Source organism: Gastrolobium bilobum, unplaced genomic scaffold (genome assembly GCF_033153095.1).
Source record: "Gastrolobium bilobum isolate Gb01-03AN ecotype WA unplaced genomic scaffold, APGP_CSIRO_Gbil_v1 utg17671, whole genome shotgun sequence".
Classification (NCBI taxonomy): Eukaryota; Viridiplantae; Streptophyta; class Magnoliopsida; order Fabales; family Fabaceae; genus Gastrolobium; species Gastrolobium bilobum.
Window position 1 is genome coordinate 134,572 of NW_026897259.1, and position 27,836 is coordinate 162,407.

The 27,836-nt window shown below is 34.2% G+C and overlaps 2 protein-coding genes across 2 annotated transcripts; one reads left to right on the forward strand and one right to left on the reverse strand.

The window, feature by feature from the left end:
* The first annotated feature begins 1,560 nt into the window (after window positions 1-1,560).
* Window positions 1,561-7,371, forward strand: LOC133305576 (3-ketoacyl-CoA thiolase 2, peroxisomal). Its single transcript, XM_061505833.1, has 14 exons — window positions 1,561-1,717; window positions 2,310-2,386; window positions 2,661-2,745; window positions 2,930-3,056; window positions 3,198-3,296; window positions 3,382-3,449; window positions 3,549-3,656; window positions 3,757-3,834; window positions 3,907-4,039; window positions 4,128-4,224; window positions 5,112-5,235; window positions 5,320-5,428; window positions 6,904-6,987; window positions 7,071-7,371. Exons 1-14 carry the CDS (start codon window positions 1,628-1,630, stop codon window positions 7,175-7,177), a joined length of 1,386 nt encoding a protein of 461 aa, XP_061361817.1. The 5' UTR covers window positions 1,561-1,627; the 3' UTR covers window positions 7,178-7,371.
* A 4,893-nt stretch (window positions 7,372-12,264) lies between these two features.
* On the reverse strand, window positions 12,265-27,430 carry LOC133305585 (uncharacterized). Its single transcript, XM_061505841.1, has 9 exons — window positions 27,393-27,430; window positions 25,358-26,263; window positions 23,684-24,329; window positions 23,498-23,581; window positions 21,826-22,023; window positions 13,887-13,984; window positions 13,008-13,107; window positions 12,680-12,778; window positions 12,265-12,590 (listed from the first exon to the last, which is right to left on the reverse strand). The coding sequence occupies exons 2-9, from the start codon at window positions 26,260-26,262 to the stop codon at window positions 12,528-12,530; spliced, it is 2,193 nt and encodes a 730-aa protein (XP_061361825.1). The 5' UTR covers window position 26,263; window positions 27,393-27,430; the 3' UTR covers window positions 12,265-12,527.
* Window positions 27,431-27,836: the final 406 nt, after the last annotated feature.

Genomic DNA, 27,836 nt, shown 5'->3' on the forward strand with positions numbered 1-27,836 from the left:
TAATAATAAATATGTATAAATCAAGGCTTTAATATTTGTAGAGTGAATGTAGATAAGTTATTTACATTTTCTTTCAAAACGATATCATTTTAGACTAAAAAATTAAAAACTTATAATGAAAAAGACTATTATCATCCTGAAATAAATTATAATTATAAAAATACCTTAACTTTTCTTCAAAATAATATTATTTTGAGCTCAATATAAATAAATTATGTATGTTTACTTAGAAAAAAGTGAACTCATAAATCAATTAAAATTATGCTTCTATAATAAATGATCGAAAATGGTAAAATCACGCGCCAGAAGCCGCGAATGGAAAGTCGAAGCAATGCCCAACTTTCTAGACACAAATTCCAATGTCATCTTCTCATCCTGAGTGTCCCTCTCTCATACGGGACAACATTATCTTCTTACATCGTTTATTATTATTATTATTATTATTTATTATATTTTTTAAATTTCAATCCAAATAATAATAACGATGAAAATATTATTGGAGATAGGATATTGTTAATATTAATTAGCACTACTATCCATCAAGGTTGTTAAAATTGAGATTTTAAATAAAATCGAGAAGGAGTTAAAAAATCGTAAAACATAAAATCGTAATATAATAAAATCGTATAAATATAGAAACGTTTAGAATATTGGTAAAATCGTTTTGATAAAAAAAACCGTAAAAACGTAAAATCGTGGTGATAAATTGAGATTTTAACAACTATGCTATCAACGTCACTACCTGGTAAATCAATTATATGGATACAAACGTTCTGCTTTAACTTTTAATTTTTTTTTCCTCCATAAATTTATACTTTATATTTATTTCTACCTTTGTATAATTATGATTCTCTAAATTTAATGTTTTCACATTAAATATTAAATAGAGGAATCATAAGTTCATAACCATATAAAGGTAAATATAACCGTTCAATCAATTTAACGATGAAACAAACTTACAGTAATACTAATTAATAGTAACAATATCATATCTCTATAATTTGTATCATTTTAAATGAAACTATTATATTTTTTTGTTTTTACTTTTTTTTTATCCTCCACAACATGAGAAAGAAAAAAAAAATTATTATGGGTTCACTTTTTCTGCAGTTACTGCAGATAAGTTATCTGCAGTAAGCCAATACGACGTTGTTTTGAGACGAAAATCATGATGTTTTTGTAATTTTAATTTATTTTAAGGTTATAATAGTCTTTATATTTATAATTTTTTAAGATTTTAATACCAAAACGACGTCGTTTTGAGAATAAATGCAGATAACTTCTCTGCATTAACTGCAGAAATATTTTTCCCTATTATTATACCAAAATACTATATTTCAAATAACACAATATTGTATCCTTTAAATAAGTAAAAAAAGTCTCTCATTCTCTCCCAATCGTAATTTCTATTATATAACACTATCTCTCATCATAAAATACAATAATTTTTTAGTAAAATGAAATAATTTTAACTCCTTTAAAATCGCAACTACTTTCCCTTGATAATAAATTATATATTTTTCTATTGCTTCTCCAACAGCCAAAAGCTAAAATAAATAAAGTTAAAATTCAAGATTTTGTTTTTCACACTATTCGCTGCGATTCACAATTCACGAAACACCAAAAGATGGAGAAAGCGATCAACAGACAGAAAGTTCTGCTTCAACATCTCAACCCTACATCGATCTACGCCAACGGTTCATCATCATCCCTCTATGTTAGTTTCACTTCCTGTCTCTTTTTCTATATTCAATTTTCAACTTTTGTTCAATAATTTGGCGTTTTAATCGTTACCCTTTTCGCCTAACCCGTCTTGATATTTTGTTTGGCGTGTGGGAAAAACACCCATTTGGCAGTTTTTGCGGAATCAGTTTTCTTGGTTGATTATTAGCTCGAAATTTGTAAAAGTTTTGGTCTTGAATGTGTGTATATTTACTTGAATAGATTGTTTGGCATGGGGGAAAAGTACCCTTTAGCCAATTCTGCTTGAATTCTTTCTCCTTGATTGATTAGTAGCTTAGAATTGTATAAAAGTTCTGATCTTGTAATTGTATGCAGTTATCTATGTATTCATTAGAATTTGAATGGCGTGTTTGGCAAGAGGGAAAAAGTACCCATCTATCTTACTCTCTTGCTATAACTAGTTTCATTAATTTAGTATTAGGCAATAGCTAGAAAATATTATTTGTATTTGTGGTGTGTGTTTGTATATAGAGCTCAAAACATTGTGTGTATGGGTGTATTCATGTGATGTGAATTGAACTTACTATGTTGGATTTTTCTTTTTTGCTTGAACATTTGATCACCAGGCTTCAGTGTGTTTGGCGGGAGATACTGCTGCTTATCCAAGGACGGCTGCCTTTGGGGACGATGTAGTGATTGTGGCGTAAGTTCAGCTCTTACTTGATTGAAATTTCTTAAGTTAAATTTTTTTTTTAAATATAAATAAATAATAATATTGGAAGATCACCGATTCGAGTATAGGAAGCAGCCTCTTTGCAAAAATACAAGGGTTAGATTGCATACAGTTGACCCTCATCCTTACCCTCGCAAGTCGGGGAGCCTTGTGCACCAAATAGTATTTAGTTATGAATTATGAGAATGTATTTTGGAGAGCTCTTTAAATTTTTATCCAGATGAATAATATTATGTATTTGCAGTGCATATCGGACTGCTCTTTGCAAATCTAAACGTGGTGGTTTCAAAGACACTCACGCTGATGATCTGCTTGCCCCTGTTTTGAAGGTTTCATTCATTTTTTTATTTATTTATAATTCTTTTGCACTCGAAATTTTAAATGAGTTGAAAAGAGTTACTACATTGTGTAACCAATGATGGTCTATGTACATTTACTTTGTACTCTAATTCATATTCTGCTCTATTAATGTATATCCATCTACATGAACATCATGTTGAGGTTTCTTTGTAGGCTGTAATAGAGAAAACCAACTTGAACCCAAGTGAAGTTGGTGACATTGTTGTGGGTACTGTATTGGCACCTGGATCTCAAAGAGCTAGTGAATGCAGAATGGCTGCTTTTTATGCTGGTTTTCCTGGTATATGTCTTGATAATTTGAGTTTGTGAACCTGATAGATGATTTTGTTTTGTTAATTTTACATACATACATACATACATACATACATATATATATATATATATATATATTTATTTATTTATTTATTTATTTTTCATCCAGAAACTGTGCCTGTTAGGACAGTTAATAGGCAATGTTCCTCTGGGCTCCAGGCTGTTGCCGATGTAGCTGCAGCTATAAGGGCTGGATTCTATGACATTGGTATAGCATTCATCAAATTGTTTCATACTACTTATGGTTGCTATGACTTTTAGCACCATGTCTTACCTTTAACTATTTTATTTAGGTATTGGTGCTGGTTTGGAATCTATGACAGCTAATCCAATGGCATGGGAAGGATCAGTGAACCCCAAAGTATTTGCCCCTCTTGTCTTCACTCATCACTTTTCCCGCGTTATTGTTTTTCAGATAATGGGTACAAGGTCCTGATATTTTTTTACTGTGTTGTGACAGGTTAAAATGTTTGAACAAGCCCAAAACTGCCTTCTACCGATGGGGGTTACCTCCGAAAATGTAGCACAGCGCTTTGGGGTTTCAAGGCAGGAACAAGATCAGGCTGCGGTGAGTTGGATATATCTAGTTGTGCAACATTATGTTCTATTTTTTATTTATTTTATTTTAACAACTCTTAACTTAATCTTCTTCACAATAATGTTGGTAGGTTGAGTCTCATAGGCGAGCTGCTGCCGCAACTGCTTCTGGTAAATTTAAAGAAGAAATTGTCCCAGTTTCCACCAAGGTATTTTCCATTACAGGATTTATTGAATTTTCTTTGGGTCCTTAGGTGCTAAATAAGACTTTTCTTCAATAGATTGTGGACCCAAAAACTGGCGAGGAGAAATCTGTCACCATTTCCGTTGATGATGGAATTCGACCAAACACAACGTTGTCTGATCTTGGGAAGCTTAAGCCTGTGTTCAAGAAAGATGGAAGCACCACTGCTGGTATAAGATCATTCAAAATGTGTTTCATTTCCTCAAATACTTTCTAGTTGATATAACCTTATTTAATCATTTGATGCCTGTGTTTTAGGTAATTCTAGCCAGGTAAGTGATGGTGCCGGCGCAGTTCTGCTGATGAAAAGAAGTGTTGCAGTGCAAAAGGGGCTACCCATCCTTGGTGTATTCAGGTACTTAATGGGTAACATAGAAGCTATAAACCTTGTCAATATTTATATCCGCATTTCAAATTGGCATGCTGCGTGCTCTATAAATGAGGAAGGGCCAATAGATTTCTCTCCCCCTTTAAACAAGAAGATAAAATTTATAAAAAAATTTAAAATGGAATATATGTGTTTGATTGTATTGGGACAAATACTAATTCAGTGGTAGCTTGTCAGAAAAATGTACTTCTTGTTTATTGGTTTGGCCAAACAACTACATTTATACTTTACCAGATTTCATATAACTATTTCCTTCTTATATTGGGTGTATTTAAATGGTTCTCAATCTCAAGTTCCACTAGCTTAGTACCAACTTTCTTGACTACACCAGTAACTTCTGATGGAGTGCTTGATTCATCAAGCATAATAGCTCATAGCTCAAAATACATTATAAAAAGAAATAAAAAATTCCTGATGGTTGACAAATTCCTGTGTTCACCACTCTGTTATAGTACACATTCCTAATCTCATATAACATTTGCCAATTTTCCACTTGAACTGATTGTGATGGTATATGAAATACATTATTATTGAGGATACTTTAAAAACACTAGAATCCCTTAATGCGAGACTTGATCCTTTTAATTACTCATGCAGTATTGTCTAGGAAGACTCATCCTATCGAATTTATGGAGCAAACTTGTCAAGCATGTCTTCCAGGAACTGGGATTTCATACTTAAATATTTATCTTTCTCTTAATAAATTATATTCCATTACATATTTATCTTTCTCTTAATAAATTATATTCCATCCAAAAATCATCAATCATATTTTCCTTAAGATGTGAAATTGATAAGGGAAAAAATTAGCTTTATTATTATCTGATGAAGATTATTTGCTGGCGGTTATGTAGAACTTTCGCTGCAGTTGGTGTGGATCCTGCCATCATGGGTGTTGGCCCAGCTGCTGCGATTCCAGTTGCTGTGAAGGCTGCAGGTCTAGAGCTTGATGATATTGACCTTTTTGAAATCAATGAGGTATTAAATTAATATGGTTGTCTTATTTTCTTTTCTTTTTTCTCCATTTGTGTGTATTCACTTTAATAATTTGCATATGTTCAGGCATTCGCATCCCAGTTCGTATATTGCCAGAACAAGCTAGGGCTTGATCCAGAAAAGATCAATGTTAATGGAGGTGCAATGGCAATTGGGCATCCTCTGGGTGCAACAGGTATGTACAACAACTTATATTCTCAAGTTCATAAAGCTACGGCACCACTCCTCCCATTTATATATAAAATATAACTTCTCATACTTGTATCCTCTTTCTTCACCCCCACCCAAAAAAAAAAGCAGAATTTACTGCTGAAGGCATTACCATGATGAGATGAAAATTGTACAAATTTGAAAATTTGGGGTCAAATTGATTGTTGAAATCATTGGTTGAAAATTTAGGGGCCAAAATGGAAAAACTGAATAAGTGAGGGACAAATCATAATTTAGACTTATAGAAATTTCTCTTCTTTTTAGGCAATTTATCAAGAGATATAATAAGATCGAACTGGCCAGTTGGATTGGTTGAACTGGGAATTGGTCCACCGACCGGTATGGTCATGCTTGAATGTAGGAAACCAGGCTTTGAGCCATCAAACCAGCATTTTACTGGTCAACCAATACAAATAGGTCTCGGTTTGAATGGTTGAACCGGTTGAGACTTTCTTAGTTCTTGACACCAAAATGAGAAAACCTCGTCTCTAACCTAGATCTCGTAAATGTAAAGTGATTGACATGCCACTAAAACAAGTAAACCTGTTGGTTATTTGGCTCATAATATATGATATGTATAAATTTTCTTTATTTTAATCAAAAATAATATAACTTGCTTTGGAATTTGAATCTAAGATATGTGAGAATTAACAGTTTTGCTCAAATATTAATGATATTGATATAAAAAATTAATATAGTAATTACATTTATATAAAACATTAATATTAATTATGGGTAATATGTTTCTCAAAAAATAAAAATAGGTGGGACCCACTAAGGAGGAGAGAGAAAGAAAAAAGTGGGTTTCATCCACTTTTTGTGTGTGCATGAGACAAGACAATTCGTCTCATGCAACATGAGAAACATATTCCCTTACAATTATACTCCAGTTCAACCATGGTTAAATCGTTAATGTGAATTACTCCCTTTACCTGTTCAATGGTTGGTTAGTTTTAGAGTGTTAGTTATGTGTGTGGTGGGCCCCAAATTCACCTCATAAGAGGATAAGTAACTTCAGTGATGTTCCGATTCCAAAGTTTCAACAAAAATCCATTAAGCATATCAAGTAATCGAAAATATTATAAGAAGACACCAGGTTTGAAGGGAGTGGAGTAGTAGTTTGTTCCATTTAGTAGCAAACCACGCAACTTAGCAACCAAACTCGTTATGTATTGATTGACTAGTACTTGAATGATATTGAGTCCCTATTCCTCCAATGAGTACTAGGTACGTATCCTGTATACCTTATAAGTACTGGTATCAAATACGTATACGACACTGATAGGGCACCCATTCAGGAGTATCCATGCATCATAGATACTCCTGACTGGGACTCAACCTGGAACTAACTTGCTGTTACTTGTACTTGTTAAATACCAATGAGATTTTATTGTCTTCATATAAGCACTTTTTTTTTCTTTTTTTTTTTTGGGGTGGTAGGTGCTCGATGTGCAGCAACTCTATTGCATGAAATGAAGAGACGTGGCAGGGACTGTCGATTTGGAGTTATATCTATGTGCATAGGTACTTTCATTTTCTCATTATGTGTGCGTGCCGCGCGTGCTTGAACTCTGCTAAGAATAATTGATATTGTCAATTGTGAGCAGGTACTGGAATGGGGGCAGCTGCTGTTTTTGAGAGAGGTGATTGTGTTGATGAGCTTTGCAATGCCAGAAAAGTGGACAACCTTCTTTTATCCAAGAATGCTCGCTAGAATTAGTTACTTCTTACTCACTTTATTTGGTCATCAATTAAGAAATCAAAATAAAGCTTTGTTACATGGTAGTGAATCACTACTCAAGAATTCAATACTTTATATTTATCGGACTCATTAGTTTGTGAGCTATTCTTGTTTTGACCTTACCAGCAGAATCTGTGTTGGGTAGAAAACTAGTATTTTGTATCAAATATTCTGTCTATGATCCGGTAGACCCAAGTAGCCTATATATTGGTTGCTTGCCGCGAAGGGAATGAACTTAATAATGATTTAGGGGAAAGTTTGTTCCTTGACTTGTAAAAACTAAAGTCTATGAACAACGTAATGACTATTCTGAATTTCGATGAGTTGATCACTATATAGTTTAGAAAAGAGATTGAAGATTGAAACATTCTACACTAGAATGAAAAACTAAGATTGCAGGGTAGAGTTCTGTAATGATATTTAAGTTAGTCTACGTGAACATCCTACTAGATCTTATTGCTGTGCTCAAGATCTTATCATGTTTTTTTTTTTTTTGGGGAAAAATACCCAAAATAGTTCTTCATATTAAGTAAATGGCTTTATTGAAAAGAGGAGAGAAAATATTAATTGAATATGAGTGTGATAGAAAAAAAAATTAGCAGCAAAAATAGAAATATTAATTAAAGGGAAATATACTTCTATTGTGAAAAAAAAGCTTCTACAGCAAAACATAATAATATCAGGATATGCTGGTGGATTTATTATTTTATTTAAAAAAAAAAATGAGTGGGCATTACTTTTCTGTGTCTCTTGACCTAGAAAAAATTTCGGAGTCACTTTAGAAAAAAAGGACCCAATATTAAATTCATTTTTTTATTTTTTTTAGGAATTGATTGGTACCGTAATTGAATTTTGATGAGGGTGACTTGCCTCCTTACCTTCTCTATTTTCACATCCATGTTAGACTCTCTAGTTTTTATAAACAAAAACAAGATAAGAAAAATGTATACACTCCTTACATTGTGTTATTTTAGAATAGTTATCTTGAACTCCTACTCTATGCTTAAGTTATAATTAGTTATCACCTCAGTTACATCTGTAGATTCATACATATAATTAGCCACCAACTTGTTATTATTTTTCAAAGAAAACGTAAATATTTTATTATCCTTTTTATTTTTCTGTTTACATGATAGAAAATATATAATAATTTTCAAAGAAATCATATTAAAAGAAGAGTTTTTTTAAAATAAATAAATTATCATATGCATTATTAATCAATATAGCTTTTACTTTAACTTATGTATAAAAGGATTTATTTATAACTTTAAGAAAATTTATATACCCTTCATTAGAAAGTTAATGGGTGCTATTTAAAAACTAGGGATAATTAGAGTTTTTTTTTTTTTAAACGTAGTTAAGTTTCTTTGACGACACCTTCTTGTTCCATAATATTGTGGAAGAGCACATCCCAATTCCCATTCCCATTCGCAACTAAAAGAGTCAATCTGTATTGCAGAAGGTGAATAGATTTATCGTAATTCCACCAGTGAATAATAGAGAAATAATTGAAAAGACTCCGTTTAAGTAAGCTTATTTGTGAACAAGTTAAGAGTGTATTTACTCCTAATTTAATTTAAAGTGCATATAATCTGAATGCACTGAAATTTCATCCTTATTTACTTTACAAACTTAGACTCCGTTTAGTGTACTTTTCAATTCATTTCAAAAAAACTTTTCTCTGCAGATGAAGGGAAAACATTTTCTCATGTTGCATGAGAATTCAATTCTTATGTTGTGATTCTTCGATTTGCGTGCAAAGTTTGTTTGTTTTTTTTAAATAAATGTGGGGGCCACCACTAGTTGAGTCATAACATGAGAATTGAATTCTCATACAACATGAGAAAATCAAACCCGTAAATGAATTAGCAAATGACATTGAAGTGATGGATATCTTATAACAAAAGTACGGGTAGAATCATATATGAGAAGATTTATTTCATGACACTTTGTTAAAACTTTAATTTCTTGCCCTATTTAATGAAATTAGTATTCAGCAGTTCAAACTATCAATTATTCCCTTTGTGTACGTCAAAATCACTATTCTACTTAGGTAACAGTTTTGGAGACAATCCAACTCCAGGTTAAAATAAATGAATTATAATATCTTAGGTAACAGTTTAAATTTCAAAGAAACCCATAAAATAAATGGGAGTCATTATAGTTGTTTCACAATATATACTTAGAACACCCCAACTATAACTGTTTAGAGAATGCTTAGCCGGGGCAATTTTCCTCGCAAGATATTGGGAATACTGATGAGTTATCACGAGGACAAAGTACTACCCTTAAAAACGCTACTTGCAAGAAAGATTTTACGTTAGCATGTTGTGCCCAGAAGGGATTAATTGCACGCCTATGGTTTAACCTAAAATCTTTTCACTAGATCTTTAAAACCTCACTCGTAAAAAATTTAAAATCATAACCTCCTATAACCATATAAAACCAAACATTGAATAATTTACATCTAAAGTTGAAAGCATATTTAACCTGTGCATTGTTGCATACCAGTACTTATATAATGCCACTCTAATGTTGCCAAAGAAAAACGAGTCACCTAGTGGAATCCGTTGCCTAATTTAAAACATAATACCTGTACTTTCTTCTTCAAATCAACCAGTGTTTCCAATACACCTTTTTCATAAAAACTGCTTTTAATAAAATCGATCATAAAATTTGGAACAGTGTCTTATTTTCTTTAAGTAAGGAGTATTTTTGGTTCAAATTAATACTATCAGGTCATTTGCATTCCTGCAACAAACTAATACGTACATTGTATGAGAGTTACACACCAGCCAAAGTGGTCACTTTGGCGCCCAGGTTAACTTTTCACAAATTTTATTTATTATATATAATTATATAAGAGTTCTGTATCTCTTCTGTTAGAGAGTATAAATAGGCTAGACTAAGCTTTGACTTAAGTATGCTAGGCCTGTGTAAAAAATATTTAGTCTGATCTGGCCTGTGTAAGCCCCAAAATACAAGTCTGGCCTGACCTATATTTAAAAAATAAAAGTCTTGGCTTAAGCCTGTTTAAGCCTATTAAACATTTAACAATTAAAGAATAACTAAAATAATATTACTTTATTATTCAAAATAATTAAAATAATGATTTTATTTATTTATTTTAAAATAAATAATATAATATAAGCCGACCTGTAGGCTAATAGGCCCGACATGTACAAAAAAAGCCTATGACCTGTTTTCGAAATAAGTTTTCTTAAAAGTCTAGGCCTGTTTTATTTTACTATTTATAATAGGCCAAGTCTGGCCTAATATAGGTTAGGCCGTAGGCCCTTGTAGGCCGGCCTAGCTCATTTACACCCCTATCTTCTGTCGCTGCAAACTTTAAGAGAGTCTCCCGCTGACACAAAAACATGGTGGGACCCATCATGTTTTAAAAAAAAAATGGAAAATGCTAGTGAGTCCGTGACTTGAGAAAATCACTTATGTAGAAAAAGTGATTTTTTCATTATATAATTAATTATAATTTAGTCATGGTTAAAATTATAATTTGGACCTATCTAAAAATTAAAATATGAGGGAGGATATTCTTAGAGAGATAGTGGATTGATAGTGAAAAATTTTTATAGCAAGAATATTCCCTCTTAAAATATATTTAATAAAATTAAAAAACATATAAGAATATCTAATAAAAATAGGGTTCGCTTTTTCTGCAGTTACTGCAATATGTTATCTGCAGTAAACCCAATACGATATCTTTGAGACAAAAATCGTAGTGTTTTTGTAATTTTAATTTATTTCAAGATTATTATAGTCTTTATAATTATAATTTTTTAATATTTCAATCTCAAAACGACGTTGTTTTGTGAATAAATGCAGATAACTGATCTGCAGTACCTGTAAAAATATTTTTCTGATAAAAATATAACTCTTTCGATTTAGATTTCTTCTTCTCTTGAGCTGTTCTCTCTCTCTCTCTCTCTCTCTCTCAATATCAATTTCTACAATATCCATGTTAGAATGTTGTTGAGCTTTGCTTAATTAGTATTTTTCCTTTTTTATATCTTAAACCTTTTCTAACTTCTGCTTTTCCACTTTTTTTTCCTTCTTTTTTTTCCAATTTACAAGGCTCTCTTAGTTTGTCAGATGGACCAAGACTTTCACTAGGTAACCTTTCCCTTTAAATTTACTCTTCACAACAATGGAAACCTGCAATCTTTAATCATAGTTTATAGTTTTGATAAAATTCTCTTTGTCTAGCAACATGCCGATTGTGATGTGATAGCAATATGACCTAGTCTCACTCTCACACGAAAAACCTTGTTTTTTCCTCTCTTTTTTCAGTCACATTAGTACCTTTTTATATGTTTGCTTTAAATATAATCATTAGCAATTTTTTATTTGAATTTTTAATGTTATATGACATTATATAGTACATAATTTAAATCAATATCCTATAATTACGATAAATATTTTGATAATTTGATATGTAAATTTTTTTAACCCAAGCTAAAATTAAAACCTGTCTCCGCCACTAACTAACCTTGAGACTTTTTTTTTCATTTCCCAATATATTCTTCCAATAGCAGAAGACTAATCCTTTCGAGGCGAGAAATCACATTAAGTAAGTAACTTCCATCAAAACCTTTTCCATACACGGCCAAAAATCAAACCATTATTAGTTGGCAAAACTTATTTCCAATATTATTTTTATTTCACAAGGGAAACGAGCCATTTAAGTTCAATTGACTTGTATTTTTCTTTGTTTCATAGGCTAAATTACCCATCTAGATGCAGCAGAAAAAAAATGAAACAACTGGGTTAATGAAACTTTGCATTTGGCATGCTCTTGCCAGTGCAAAATTATACATCTTTACCAATTACCACATGCAAATTAATTTTGAATCCATGATACCTGCTACCACAAATCTCTGTGGTTCCATCAACCAAACATTTGTAACTCATCTGTCTTAGAAATAATACGGCCTTCAGACTTGCCACTGATTTGCAGACTTCATTACCACCAGCAGTAGGAGTTCAATTACAACACCGTGATTCAGAACAGTTATCTCAATATGCATATCCCAGAACTAATCATAATCCAAAAGACAGTAACACTATATCAGCACCATAAAAGTTGCCAACTTGCAAATTTTTCTATACGGTAATATTCATATTTTGATAATTAATAGATCAAGAAGTTAAAATAGCACACTGAAAAGGAAGCATGTCTTTATTACAATTTCAACTTCTAGCAGAAAGGTATTGTCATGCATTGCTTTACCTCAAAAGACAAAATGAGACGGCTGAGATAATCCACCGCAGCATGATAAATTAACCATTTAAATTCCAAAATGAATTAGCTGATAGATGACTTGCACACTGGGCATGACGTTTTCCTATGGAGCCAAGGATCAATACACTGCCATAACACAGGTTAATACGCATTAGCATTTTGCAATAATATCTTTACAAAAACAAATAAATAGATTCATTGTTTAATGGTCTCACATCTTTGTGAAATTTGTGCAAACAGGGAAGGTGGCGAATAATTTCTCCCCTGACTGGATTCTCAAGACATATGGCACATGCCTCTGTGAAGTTGTCAGTCTGGCAAATAAACAGGAACATAAAATAGAGTTAAATCAAAAATTGTTCCCACAATTTCCAAGTGAATTGTTGCCCGCAACCATTATTTCCCCCCACCTGGTTTCCCTGCCCCAAAACCTAAAATGTGATAGCAAAAGACGAAAAGTTGGTAATTAAAATAAAAGGAGGGGAGTCAGCCCAAAAATGGACAAAAAGTACCGACCATTATCCCTAGACATTCATGAGTTACCTGGACGGTGGACTGTGGCAAGCTATTGATCTGATTGGCAGATGCACCAGTATGTTGGTGATTTTGTTCATCAAGGGCCAATAACATTTCATAATCGTTTCTGCATAAGGACACAAGGAAGGCATACCTTAAATTCAATGTTATATTTTTATGATAAACAGAAAAAAAAAATAAAAAAAAAACACTTTTCTTATCAATTTTGGAGCTGCCAGACACAAGAACTTATTAACAAAACCCAGATATCAAGGAATAGGAGAACATGCCGAAATGAGTCCACTAGAAGCCCTTGCACAACTCAAAGACTTTTTAAAAACAGTGCAGTACTACATTATATATAAATGGAGAGATTCTCGTCTCAATGAGGGACTTTGTCTAATCAAGTATAGTGCATTTGTTCATCCTTTTCTTTTACTTTCTAAGTTGAGTTTGCTATTCTCTAAGAATTTTTAGAATGAAAAGTTAAGAAGCCAGATTTTGAGATTAAAATAAACTTTCCACCATTTTGGTAGAGGTTAAACAAAATAATCAACCAAAAAAGGGAAACATTTGCCCAGCTTAATTCATATATCTTATTCCAATCCCTACTCTTTGACCTTATAGCAGAAAAGTGATAATTTAGTTTCAAACTAAAAGAAAATATATTTGCTTCTACATTGTCAATTACCATTATTTCTACAATGTTCCATCCACATCCATTAGAAACAGAAAATATGTATAATATCCGAAACGTAAATCCTTGATGAGAACAAGCCTACTGGTATCAACCAATTTCTAGAATTGGAAACCATCTTGTAAATGAAACACGGAGCCTGTTTGGGTGTCATTCTACACAAGAATGAAACATAATTTATGCGTATAAATCATTCACAAGGAGCTTACTCATTGAAATCGCGATGAGCATGAAAAATGTCATCAGCCACTCCCATATCACTAAGATCCCCCACTGCATCCTCTAACGCTTCCAATATATCAAGTCTCTGCATAGGAGAGAAATATGCCATTCATAATTTGAACTATATTTATGCAATACCACCCAATGACAAAAGATTACACAAAATTTAAACATTCAATGACCATAAAAATTCTGAAGACTAAAAGCGGTGTATGTTCAGAAACTCATCTTTATGTTCACATTAAGCAGTGTATAGGACCCATTTGCAAGGTATGGGACTTGGAGTCCCACATTAGTTGTATAGGAAACTAATGTGGGGTTTATAAGCCCTTGAATACTCTCACCCTTTGAGCTAACTTTTGGAGTGGTGCATCCCAAGGTTCTTATCACAATATGCTAAATATTAAGGCAAAATAACATTTCGTGTATGATACAATACCAAACTTATGGTTGAATTCTAGAAGTGTATACAGGGGATAGTCATCAAATCAGTTATGGGAGAATATTCCCAAATTTGTGAGTGGGAATTGGTTAGTAACTGTGGCAAGTTTGTTATTGCTGAGCGGTTAGAATAAATAAGGGATAGTAGGAGGATGGAAGGATTTTTGGGCATTTTGGAACCTTGGGCACCTTAGGGTGATTTGGGAGAGACTAGGGACTCTAGAATTCCTCTAGAATTATCCTTTACTGTTATTTCCTTTTTTGTTAGTACATTTCCAGTTCATTGTAATTTTCTCCTTTATTTGTAATTGTCTTTGTTTCACTGTTTCTGGATTGTTTATCTCTTGATGAATATATGAAAATCTGATTATTCAGGCCAAAGTCTTTGTTCTTTGTGTTATTTCTGTATTTGAGTATAACGTCCTTATCAGTGTACTTCGTTTGTTTTTGAGATTTTACTTCTGTCCCTTGAGTTTTATCTCATCCAAAATAGCCACTTATCTTTTAAAAATGTAGCAAAATTTTCCTATTTCATAATTCCATCTAATCCAGCAGACCTCTTCTATGTGAGACCTCTTCCATTTCCCTTTCTTTTCCATCCTCCCCATACCCCATTTCTGTAATTCTTACCTTTAATAATCCAGGGCTGTAACAATTGGTCTGACCTTCCAGATCTTGGATAAGGCTGCCATGGATTCAAGTGTTGGAGCTCTGGAGAGTTTGACAAAGATTTTGAAGAGAGACCAGCGAAGATGAGCGCGATTCCAAAATTGTAGAGAATAAGGAGATGTTAATAATATTGCTAAAGATCCCAAAAAGTGATTGGGAGAAAGAGAAAGAGAAGCTATCCTCTGAAATTAAGAAGTGATCATGGGAATTTTCTGCCATGGATGTTTGTGGTTTGAAAAGCAGCACTGAAGGAACAAAGATGTCAGATGAGGGGAAAGAAAAGTAGGATTTGCAATCAAAATCAGGTACGGAGAAGTCCGTGGCAAAGGACGAAGAAGAGTCTCAGAGTTTGTCTAGGGGAGAGGAGAAGATGCAAGCAAAGGTGGTTTCAAAACCAGAAACCAATAAAAATAAAGAGGAGACAGAAGAAGGTAGGTCTATCATTCTATTAGATAGACCCAACAATTTGTTGAGGCCTCTTCGATCATGGGTGGCTGTGTTTCGGAATCACTTGAAAAATGGAAGAAAAATATATTATTGAATTGTAATTACAACTATACAAAGGATTCTCTATTTAAAAAGATTGACTAGCCTATTGGGCTAAACCCAGAGAATATTCTAGAATACAACAATGATTAATAAATAAAATAATAATTATTTACAACACTACCCCTCAAGCTGAGGAATAGATATTTATCATTCTCAGCTTGCTAGTAAGTTCTTGAAATCTATCCAAGGGAAGTCCCTTTGTCAAAATATCAACTAATTGACGTCCAGAGGGAATGTATGCAGTGACGACATAGGGCCATCAAGATGAGCAATCTTATTGCGACTCTTGATGGTAGTGCGAACAAGCTTAGACTATGACAAATAATTCAACCCATCAAGTCAATAACTCTGATGTAGAGCAGGAAGATCACTAGGACTAAGTGGGGTCGCAACAAGTTGTGCAACAGTCGAATCATCATCGGAGTTGGCCATAATGCGAAAAATAGCTCAAAAACAGCAACAGGAGGCACAAAAAACACACAAAAGCACATCGAAACGACTTCTGACTCCGTTGATGAACAGTGTTTCCGACAATGAACAATAACACGATGAACATTAACGTCTGCAGACTGATAGATCTGGGGAAAAAAAAGTCAAATAAAGGTCCTCTCGGTCCAAAAGGTCTGCGGAAAACTTTCAGTTGGCAGCTAGAGGCAAACAAATAGGGTTCCGCTCTAAAGGCAGCAGTCGCGGAAGCAGAGCTCTGATACCAACTTGAAAAATGGAAGAAAAATATATTATTGAATTGTAATTACAACTGTACAAAGGGTTCTCTATTTAAAGAGACTAACTGACCTATTAGGCTAAGCCCAAAGAAGATTTTAGAATACTAAATAATAAATAAAATAATAGTTATTTACAATAGAATCAAATCATGAATTGGAGACGAAAAACAAAATAGAGATAATAGAAAAATTGCAGGAAGAAATGCAGCGAAAGCCAGAAGACGTCATCTTTTGGAATTAAGAGAAAGCAAAAAATACGATGCAGAGATGAAACAATCGCATAAGCCAAATGGAGAAGTACTTGCGATCGAGCATAGAATGGAGAAGACCAAAATAGGTTCATTCATGGGGAAAGATGGATCCATGATACTGTTGAGATGCCGTGGAAGAGAAGCTTGGTGCCACCATTGATAGCACGTCCAAATGCCAATCTCCATTCTTGGGTCTCTTGCACAACTCAGGAGATACAATAGCAAATTGGATTGGGCTATCTAGGTTTGACTTAATGGGTCTCTTGTTTATGACCTAAAACAATTTTTGGGAAGGGCCCCACAATTTAAGCATACACCCACATTGCACCTGACGCTAAAGGTAGGCGGAGAGAAACCATTTCCTTTGTGCAAGGTCAGTGAGCAAATCACTCATCACATGCCCCTGGAAGGAAGGCCATTGTGCCTGATAGGTGACATGGCAGCAACACAAGTCACGCTCAATGGGTGTTTTCATAGGTATGAGATGGTCAGGTACGAGCAGATTCCTCATATGCAACTATTTTGTAATATTTGCAATTCAAAGAATCACAATGATGGTGGTGGACTGGACATGGGGATACTGCAGATGGGCGATCTGTTATACTCATTTTATTCAAGTTGGGGAACCTCAAATCGGAAGCAACGCGAGAACCTCACATAATCACTTAAGGGAATCATGGAGAACGGAGGAAATAACTATCTACCATGAATATGACTGATTACTTGGAACCAATGAAATGTTGGAGAACTGGACATGAGGGTACTGCAGATTGGCGATCTGTTACAGTCATTTTATTCAAGTTGCTCATTGGGATTCCACCCTTGGATGTAGAGAACCCCTGGACTCTAATGGATAATGTTCTTAATCATAAGATTGGTTTGCAGTTCCTTCACTTTCAACCACATTCAAATGTGACAAAGGATATTCCATTACTTGTTATAAGTTCACTCATGATATCTTGGTTAAGAGTTTGCTTGTTACATGAAAATTTTGGGCTAGGAGAATCTGATACAATATTTGCATTGGATGCTTTTATTGATATTTGGTGGGTATTTGAGGAGAAGCATGTCCAGTGTTGTAAAAACGTAGTGTCGAAACGTAAAAACGGACCGTGTCTACGTTTTTATGACCAAAATCGAGTCAAAACATTAGTTGAAACAGGTTTTGAATCGAAACGATTCAAACGTAGTGTCGAAACGTAGAAACGGTTCAAACATAGTGTCGAAACGTAATATGATTTTTTTTTTGCATAGTTCAAATATATATATATATATATATATATATATATATATATATATAACACGTAATAATAAAAAAATGTATATATATTTTTAGTCATTAATTAGCTTAAATTTAGTAACTTATATAATTAATACATTAAAATTATTCTATATAAATTAAAACAAAGATTAAAATTGACATTCTTATAAAATAAACATGTTTGTGGATTTTGGTTTTATATATGTTGGATATATATTTTACGTTTACGTTTACGTTTTGCGATTTTACGTTTTTGCTCACCCCTACCGTTTTTACATAGACTCTACGTTTTAACAACATTGAGCATGTCTCTGTTTGGACATGCAGCTTATGATTACATTCAATATCCTTCTTATTCATCTTCCTATTTTTACCATAGTCAGATGCTTGGTTCTGGTTTCGAGGCTTTGAAGCAAAAAAACTGGTAGCTACACCTTGAGGGCTACATTGAAGTTACAGCTCAACAAATTGCACGTATAAGTTCCCATCCTGGACAAGTGATTCAGAGACAATTGAAGGGCTTACTGAACATGATGGCCAAGCAATTCCCCTGTTTTCTAGCGTACCCAACACTTGTGGATGTTAATGCTTACGAAGAGAAGCCCTCATAAGAGCTTCATCATGTGCTGGGTTGAGTAAGGGGTATCCACCCTCAACTAGTTCAAGGGGCTCAACTAATGATAAAAGAACTAGGAAATGTTATTGTGTTTTGGGAAGGATTGTGGCTAATTAAACTTCAGGAACTTCTCACAGACATCGTGAGGCAAATTAATGGGCTGAGAGGGCTGTTGTGCATCTCTTAACTGTCCCCGGGCCAGGCATGCTAACAATTCTGCATTAAGGGAAGTCTTTGGCCAGTGGCAACATCAACTCACTAGTGAGGCTTCCTCAGAAGATAACACCACCATACAGGAGCAGTTTATAAGATTCCAACCTTGGGGAAAAGGTTGTTTTGCAAAGGGGTGGCATTGTTATGACCTATGTTAGGGAGTGGTTAAGTTGTAACTGCTGTATCCGGCAGTTAGGCTTGTAATTAGGTGGTTATTCAACTAGGCCTTTAAGGGATAGGTACAGCTTGATGTATAAAAGGGATACTCTGATTGTAGTCAGGAGTTTTTTGATTGATTCATTGTTTGGCTGAGAATTTCTCAAAGAAAGGGGAGTTCCCCTTGTGAAGAGCTTGCTCTTTATCCTTATACTCTTTCCTATCAATCAATAAAGAACTATTCTTACTTCCATTTCCCTTCATTTTCCATCCTCCCCGTACCCCATTTCTGTAATTCTTACCTTTAATAATCCAAAGTCGTAACAGGCTGGAAGCTCAACTTACTCATTTGCAAACAGAGGAGCAGCAGCTGTGTTCTCTACTGGAGCAAACAGGAGAGGAAACTGTCGTTTGCCATACAATGAATTTGTCTGCCAACAGGAGGAATGGAGGTGTTTCCATAATTTACCCCAGCCCATTGATGTCAGTCCAAGAACACGATTCTGGGAAAGAATGAGCAGCCAGATGGAGATCCGATCACCATCATTGGCGAGCCTGAACGGAGAGAGCTGTGTGCTGCCGATTTGGAGGACAAGGTGGACCACCAATGGCTGGAGCAGCAGCTGTGTTCTCTACTGGAGCAAACAGGAGAGGAAACTGTCGTTTGCCATACAATGAATTTGTCTGCCAACAGGAGGAATGGAGGTGTTTCCATAATTTACCCCAGCCCATTGATGTCAGTCCAAGAACACGATTCTGGGAAAGAATGAGCAGCCAGATGGAGATCCGATCACCATCATTGGCGAGCCTGAACGGAGAGAGCTGTGTGCTGCCGATTTGGAGGACAAGGTGGACCACAAATGGCTGGACCTGTCCCTACATTTGGCTTGTTGTCTCACACCTCCAAAAACCATGAAGTTGTTGGAGGAGCTTGATGGAAACGAAGTGCTGATTTTGCTGATAGCAGAGCAAGCCATAACTTCATCAAACAAAAGTTGGTTCAACGGCTGCAACTACAGGTGACCCCTACTCCTACATTTGGAGTACAACTTGGAGATGGATAGAAGAAGCAATCAATAGGTCTTGCAGTTGAATGACTCTAGTCATGGGAGACTATGACCTGATGGGAGACTTCTTTGTTTTTCATTTAGGAGGCGTGGATGTAATTCTAGGAATTGCTTGGCTAGAAACATTAGGGGATGTGAGGATCGATTGGAGGTCTGTTTGTATGTCCTTTGTTCTGGCGGATCGTAACATTACCATTCAGGGGAAACCTAACACTTACCAGGGCCGTGTAAAAGACTTGAGAGTGTAACATGTTTCAAAAATTACACTTTTGTCCCTGAACTTATTTTCAAAATTCACTTTCATCCCTCATGTTTTATTTGTTTTCTTTCTTGAATAGCATCTAATGTTAAAAAGAAAATTCATGGTTTGCTTGGCTTTCTTAAATAAATAAAGCACGAACTAGAAAACAAATGCAACAAGGTTGTCCATCCCTCTACACCAATATCAACAACACTTTTATCCCAACTTAGTTTGGGTCGGTGGCAAATGAACCCAAATAAAAAGTACAAAAAAGATTGAGGAAAACAAAAAACAATGATGGCAGTCCCTCTGCATGTCAAAAATTGAATGAAACAGAAATGGGTAGAGTACCAAAGACAAATCATAGATATAATTCTATCACACAAAATTTAGAGACAGAGTGTGTGGAAAATCCTTGTAATTAGGAATTGTGGGTTGAACCCACATTGCTACCTTCTTTTTAACATATTGTGCTTTGATTCTTTCCTCTTTTACCCCTATATTCTTATCATATGTTGTAAAACCACACCCTATTGGGTGACAATCAATGAAATACAGTGTTTTAGCAAAAAAATATCCTCAAACATGAAGCCATTATACCACAACCAAATTCACAAGAGAATAAAGGGCAAATCCCAATGCATAAAGCTTCCAGACTTTGCAACAGTACAGGTAATGGTTGATTATACTCAACCTTACCCTTGGATCTATTCAAAGAGACTATTTCCTAAACTCAAAACCGTGACCTTCTAGTCACAAAGAAACAATCTCACCACTTGCAAATGCAAAAGAGAATCTTTTATTACTTTCTTTTCCAAAAAAACAAAAATACACCAGAGAACAAAAAAAAAATATTGCACACTACCAAAATGCTTTGACATTAAATTTACCAAAATCTTTAGGGTATGTTACGGATGGGGGATATTGGAGGAAAAGGGAAGATATGCTAAGAATTAATTAAAGAATTTTTCATTTTCAGTAAATATACTCTAATTCAAGAATTTTTTAAAATGAAAGGAATAAAATGATATATTATCAGAGCCTTGAAATCATCCCTTATTCATTTTTTAAACATTATATAACTCTATAAATTAAAAAATGAGAACATTATGCTCCCTTCTCGTTCCCTCCAAAACCCTATCTCCAAAAATATCCTTGGAGTTGGAGGGAAAGAGTATTGTAAAACTAATAAGGCACGTCTCATGTAAGGAAAGTCCTAACGATAAAGAAAGGATTTTCTTGCAGTGCACCAAAAGTAAAGGGTATAAGGGTTATTACGAAGTCAAATAGCAGAAATGAATAGGTGTACAAAGTCAGTGTTATAGATTACAATTATTCAGAAAACCATGTTATTGAAACATGTATCATCCACTTGATGATTCTATCCATAGATATCCAATATATATTACCTACTAAGGTAAACAAAAACAAAGATAGAGATCCCCTTGTCAAATACCTTGTTGACTAAAGAACAAGGATTAGAGCCAAACCATTCACAATCATAGAAGAAGTAGCACTAGAGAGACAACCAGAAATCTTAAAATCAATTTGAAATTCAATCTTACAATCTTGAATTTAAAAATGATACCTTCTAGGAAATCTATGAAAGCAATAAACATGATATTCAAACATGACATTGCAAGAAAATTTACAGTACAAAACCATGATGGCATGCAAAGATAGGTAAAAGAGGAAAAGAAACAAGAGTAGAACAAATGGGAAATGGTAAGAAAATACCATGTCTAAGTCCATATCCAGAGGAAACCGGGGGCGTCTTTCTCTAGACAAGAATGGTGTTGGAGACCGACTTGTAATGCGACTCCTCAACTGTAACATTCTATTAGAGAAATGAACTTGAGGCACAGTTCTCCTCCTATTTGAAAGACTTTGACGAGACCGTGAGCGAGGCTGTCTATTTGCCCTTGGTATCCATGTCTGTAAAATTAAAAATTAGCATAGTTATCAATCTTGGATAACATTGCATCGCAGCTGACCCAACAACTGCTATAGTGGGATAGCAGGTAACGGTATAGCCGCTACAACGAGGTCAAGTTATGAGATTAATTACGGAATAAATACAAAACCATTATGTGTTTATGACCATTCTTTAATTATTGTTATGATTATATTACCCAAAACTCGAAAGAAGACAAGTAAATGGTTAAAATTAAAAAAAAAAAAAAAATAAGATATTAAGGCACCAAAACTTGTCTACTACTACTCCCAACGCTTTTCTTGAATTCTCTTCCCACTCTTCCACTACCCATTAATTAATACCCCTCCACAATAAATGAGATAATTAATCAAAATTAATCAAATTCATTTTAAAATTCAAAATAATGATAACAAAATGATAAAACTCCATTTAATGGATTTCAATTAAATTTAACAACATTACTTTCAATGTTTTTATCTTGTCTTTTAATTTTACAATAACATAACATATATCTTTATTGGCATATATAAATCTCACAGTCACACACATGAAGGAACAGCCCTCCAGTCTCATATCTTTCTCTCTCTAAAAGCAGTGAGAACACAGCAATGGCTCTCGAGGTGAGCCCTCTAATTAGGGTTCTAGGATATCCTTCATTCAGAGTAGTGAAGCGATTTGCCACAATTTTGGCCACTACTGCAATTTGTTGCCAATTGTTGCATTGCGTAGCAGAAATCGCAGAGGGGGCCACTACTCACATATATGGCACAATAGCAATGCAATCACGTGCTATTAATAACCTAGAAAAATAGATGGTTCATTATATAACACATTAAGCACTGCTGCATGAATACCAAACTCATTACCCACTTAGCAATCAATTACTATCTTATATATCCCATACTTTTAAAGGGTAGGGGGCATAATCAAGGTTCCAAGATACTAATCCCACTAACCACAGGTGGGAGGGAAGGGGAGGGCTACAGAAGATGAATAGCATCTCGGATAAGCATCCAGAATATATGCCCTAGCCCTACTACTTTAAAGTTTAAAGTATGAGTTCTAATATTTGATATTTTTCCTGCCACCTCTCTATCATGTGGATACAACATAACATCACACATCCTTATTACAGATCTCTTTAAGAGATAAAAAAGCTAAGCCTAATAATAAATACATAGATACAAGGTTATGCAGTATGTAGCTTTCAAGTGCCTCGAAGTACTTCCACCTTTAAATTCCACATTTATCATCCATGGACCATCTATGAGTCTTTTAAAATAAATGTGATAGGACTAAATCATGATATACAGATCAAAAATTTGACAAAAACTTAGGTACAGGTCATTTTAGCATTGCTACACAAAAGAAAGATGATAATTTGCAGAACATAGACAAGAAACTTTGCTTATAAAGAAAGGAGTTCACTTTAGTATATCTAAATCAGAGTAAAAGAGAGAGAGGCTTAGTTACAGGATAAGAAATATGGTGACTATCAACAGATGCATGCAGATGATCCTCTGCATGCTGTATCTCCCACGCTAAATGGTCGTCAATCTGCAGCAAATCAACATATGACAAGTTCTTGTAAATAGGAAGCATATGCTTAAACTAGAACTTATCATTCATAAAAAAAGTTAGCAAAAGAAAATAGCTGACCCTTCTTCCTTCAAAAGAATCATCATGATACAGTTGTTCTTGGAGTTCACGAGCCAATATCTCATCTGCTTCTACTTGTCTTGCCCGAGCATCTGAGCTATTATTTTCGTTGTCATCTAAATCTTCAGAAAGTCTGTTGGTGTACTCAGGTGTGGATAACAACTCAATCATTTCAGGATCCAAGACAGGGCTCCGGGATGAGCTTGATGATTCCCCAGATGAACCGAGGAACATAATTTCTGAATTATAAGAAGCTTCATTAGGATTTCCCAAAGTTGATCCACGTTTCCTTTGCCTTTTAGTCAGTGTGTCAGCAGTAGGTCGTGTTCCAGTTGTTGGGTCTACCTCCGGAATGATCAGAGAAGTTGGATGAGCTGTATGATCTAATACAGAACCATGAACCTCCTTTCTGATTTGACTGCTCCCAGTGTCTCTTCTGTCCATTCTGTTCGTATTCTGTCTATTAACAAATCTTCCAGCATCATAATTTCTCCTTGAACAATGCCCATTTACATCATACAAGTGCTGATCAGCATTCTTCTCATTATGTGTAGTTCTCCAACCACCTTGTCCCCCAGAGAATTTAAGTGAATTTCTTATAGCATTACTGGTAGCATTGGCATCTTCATAATTGATCACAGGGCTGCTGAAGAAGCAGTAAATCCTTCAATCTCAGCATAAGTAGTCAACAGATATAAGAGACAGGGCTTATTTAAACATGTAGACAATCAAAGAAAAACTTCATATACATCTAAATATATTTTCACTTTCCAGAATGATTCCACAAATAACAAAATTTGCATCAATGTACTGGTTTAGCAAATCACTGCGAATTTTTGAGCGGGATTGCAAAACTAAAGGATCCATTATATATCAAGATATCTATATCAAAGCAAACTTCCCATCACCGTTCCTCTCTTACAAATTAAATTTCTTCCTTTTGTGCAGAACAATTATTTGTCCTGTCAATCAGAATTACCATAATATTAGTGGAAGATTTTATTTGACTTGTTATTTTTCTTAGTCACTCCTAATTCTGATTAAATGTGCTTCTGACAAAGATTATACCAAGCTCCAACAAGTCAGACCAACTTCAATAATTATGATGTTCATATGGTCATACTATTGAATAAAGATTCTGACCTTTATAAATGAACTACTCACATGCATTTTGAGTTTAAGTAATGAAAGAAATAATCTAATTTCATTTTCTGGTGAAACAACAAAAGTTAAAATATAATCCATTTAACTGAAAAACTTCCGAGGCTCCTTTATGGAAGACATACTTCTTCAGTGACCAGCTATAAATACATGGACTTCATGAAAACCTAAGTAACCAATCTCCAACAAATTTAAATGACAAAAAATAACCAAATTGATGCTGACAGAAAATAGGTAAAGGAAAGAAATGAGGAAACAAACCCAAAAATGTTTTAAAATTGGAGAGTTTTGCATTCCTAAGATTCAATATATTATAATGATTTACTAGCTGCAATATCCTTTACGTAAATTACTTTTTCATTTATGAACATACAAACAGGTTATTAATATAATTTAATAATACCATGCATAGAAATCTTGCATAACTATTGATGCCAGATTTCCTGGAAAAGGTGATATGACTACCAGGTCATCGACTAAGAAGCACTTCAATGTGAAACACAGTCAGATTACCTGTTAACAGTGTGAATAGTTCCAGCATTCAGTTCCTGTGATGATGGATGAATAAGTACTTCCTTTCCTTTCACTCTACCACTGCCTCTCCCTTCAGCAACTATATCATCAACAGTAATTGGTGACATTGTAATGCTAGAAACTGAATGCCCAGAAAGACTGTGCTCAACATCATTGGTTTGATGGCTGCTCTGCTCAGCTGACTGTTTTGCCCTTGATGCAATATTGTGTGGTGAAATGCACCCGTTTCGTACCAATCTCTTGTGCCCTCTACTCCTTGGAGCGGTGGAAAAACGAGGAGGCAAAGACTCTTGCCTATCAGTTTTTGATTGAGCATGAGAATCATTTGACAGAGAAATGCTCTTGCCACGGTCCATAGATATATTACGACCTGGAAGTGTTTTATTATCTAGTTTACATTTTCCAGTGAAGGCATTTCTAGATGTATCAGAAGAATCAGAAATGAATGGTAATGAAGTGTTCCCAATACTTTCTCTTGATCCACGATGTGAGAAAGATGGTTTCAAAGGCTGGAACTGTCCATTCTCTTTGGTCAAATCTAAAACAGAAATAGGCCCATGGTGAGATGATTTAGAAGGAAACTTAGAGCTAATAGTTTTCCCTTTTTCCATCTTTCCAGCTCCATTAGAGTGTTCTGTCTTAGGTCCAAAATTTTTCTCAGTTTGGGCTCTCCTAAAAATGGGAGCATTTTGAGATGGATAAGATTTCTCTGAGGGGTACACTGCTATATAGTTGCTGCAGCTATTCATTTCATCAGCGACAGGAAAAGCCCTCTCCCTCTTCTCAGGATTACCTACATATTTCCGATCATCATGCCTGACAGTTAATCTATCTGGGGTATCAGGTACATCCACAATATGATCAATTTCCATATCCTCCGCCATGCTGTTTTTGTATCATATACAACATCAAGAGTTATTCCATAAAACAGTAAAGTAATAATTATAAATGATAGAAACTTATGGCATGAAAACTTTCTATTGACTACAAGAATTCTACGTACACAAATGCTATAAAGGCACAAAAAATAGTTTACCCAACAACATTTGACAGAAAAATGATAGCCAAGAATGACGAAAAGCATTGCATGAATGCAAACTTCATAGTCAAGGTAGTATAGAAATCTCATGTACATCGATTATGGTCAAGGCAATGGACAAGTAACTCATATTTCCAGACACATAAACAAAGGCAGCCACCAAAGCGGGTATTTCATTTATCAATGACAAACGAAGATTAGAACCCAGGACTCAAAGGTCACAAATTGAAAGTAAAACCTACAAAAGAACTTATCCAAATTCTTAAAGCCACAAGCAAAATTTCACAAGATATGGCTTGAGTCGGAGACAAAAATCTGAAATGAGCCCAAAGGGAAAGCAAAGATAAGTAAATGCAGTGTTGCACACCAATTACATTATGCAAAGATAAGCAACTGCAATGGAATGGAAACTAAACCAAGTAAGACTGAAGGGAAAGCAGAATGGCTACCTACACAAAAAATTTAACACAAACTTAAAAGGAAAGGTTCATTACTCCTCCAAGAAAATGAAACCCCATAAATTATAAGAAATAATTTGACTTCGCTGAATGATGACCACAACAATCACAAAGTGTGGGATTATTTTAGGTTTAAAAGAGAAAAATGGTTGCAGAACAGTTTAAATTCCCCAAAGAAAGTGGAGAAAAAAAATGCTTCACTGCAGCAACATGACTTATGTGACATACCCTTATCACAAAATCATAAAAAGAATATATAAAAAAACTGAATCTTGAAACAAATGCAAAAATAAACGAACGGGAGACACTATCAACACCACACAATAATTTGATAATACTTTTTGAAGAAAAACGAAAACCTAAGAATTAACAGAGAAAGATCAAAGAAATTATAAAATCGGAATAGGTCGAAAACTAAAAGAAAACATGCACAAAAAACAGATACAATTGATACGATTTTTAAAAGCAGAATTCAGACAAAAACTTCTAAAAATTTCAAAATAAAATAACAATGAACACCTGATTAGAAGTGAGCGATCCAAAATTGTAAGAGAAAGAGAGAGAAAGGAAGAGAATTTATCACTGCGCTCAATGGAATCGATCTGTTCAGATGCAAAATGGTCGGGTCGGACCGTTTTCACTGGACACAAATCGGGGATGAAAGAGCCCGAAAATAAATGAAATAAAAGATGTGAATTTCCTCTCTATCTCTTGCGCAATTTATAAAGATTATTTAAATCTTGGAATACGATATTTTATCTATTTTTTTATCATGCTTATTTTATTTATTTATCTTAAATACTATTATATTAGAATTTAACTAATTTTCATTCTTTCTCTTTTATCTTAAAATTTTGATTTAATAATATCATATATCCTTTATTTATTAGATTAATAAAAAGAGATTAATATTTTTTATTATGTAAAAAATAATTTTATCTCCTACAAACATATAAAAATG

Coding starts and splice junctions, on each gene's coding strand:
- LOC133305576 (XM_061505833.1), top strand. CDS start 1,628: ATGGAGAAAGCGATCAACAGACAGAAAGTTCTGCTTCAACATCTCAAC. Junction 1,718..2,309: donor GTTCATCATCATCCCTCTAT/GTTAGTTTCACT, acceptor TTTGATCACCAG/GCTTCAGTGTGTTTGGCGGG. Junction 2,746..2,929: donor TGCTTGCCCCTGTTTTGAAG/GTTTCATTCATT, acceptor GTTTCTTTGTAG/GCTGTAATAGAGAAAACCAA.
- LOC133305585 (XM_061505841.1), bottom strand. CDS start 26,262: ATGGCGGAGGATATGGAAATTGATCATATTGTGGATGTACCTGATACC. Junction 23,582..23,683: donor ATTCTTTTGAAGGAAGAAGG/GTCAGCTATTTT, acceptor GATTTGCTGCAG/ATTGACGACCATTTAGCGTG. Junction 22,024..23,497: donor GTCACCATATTTCTTATCCT/GTAACTAAGCCT, acceptor TTAATTTTACAG/ACATGGATACCAAGGGCAAA.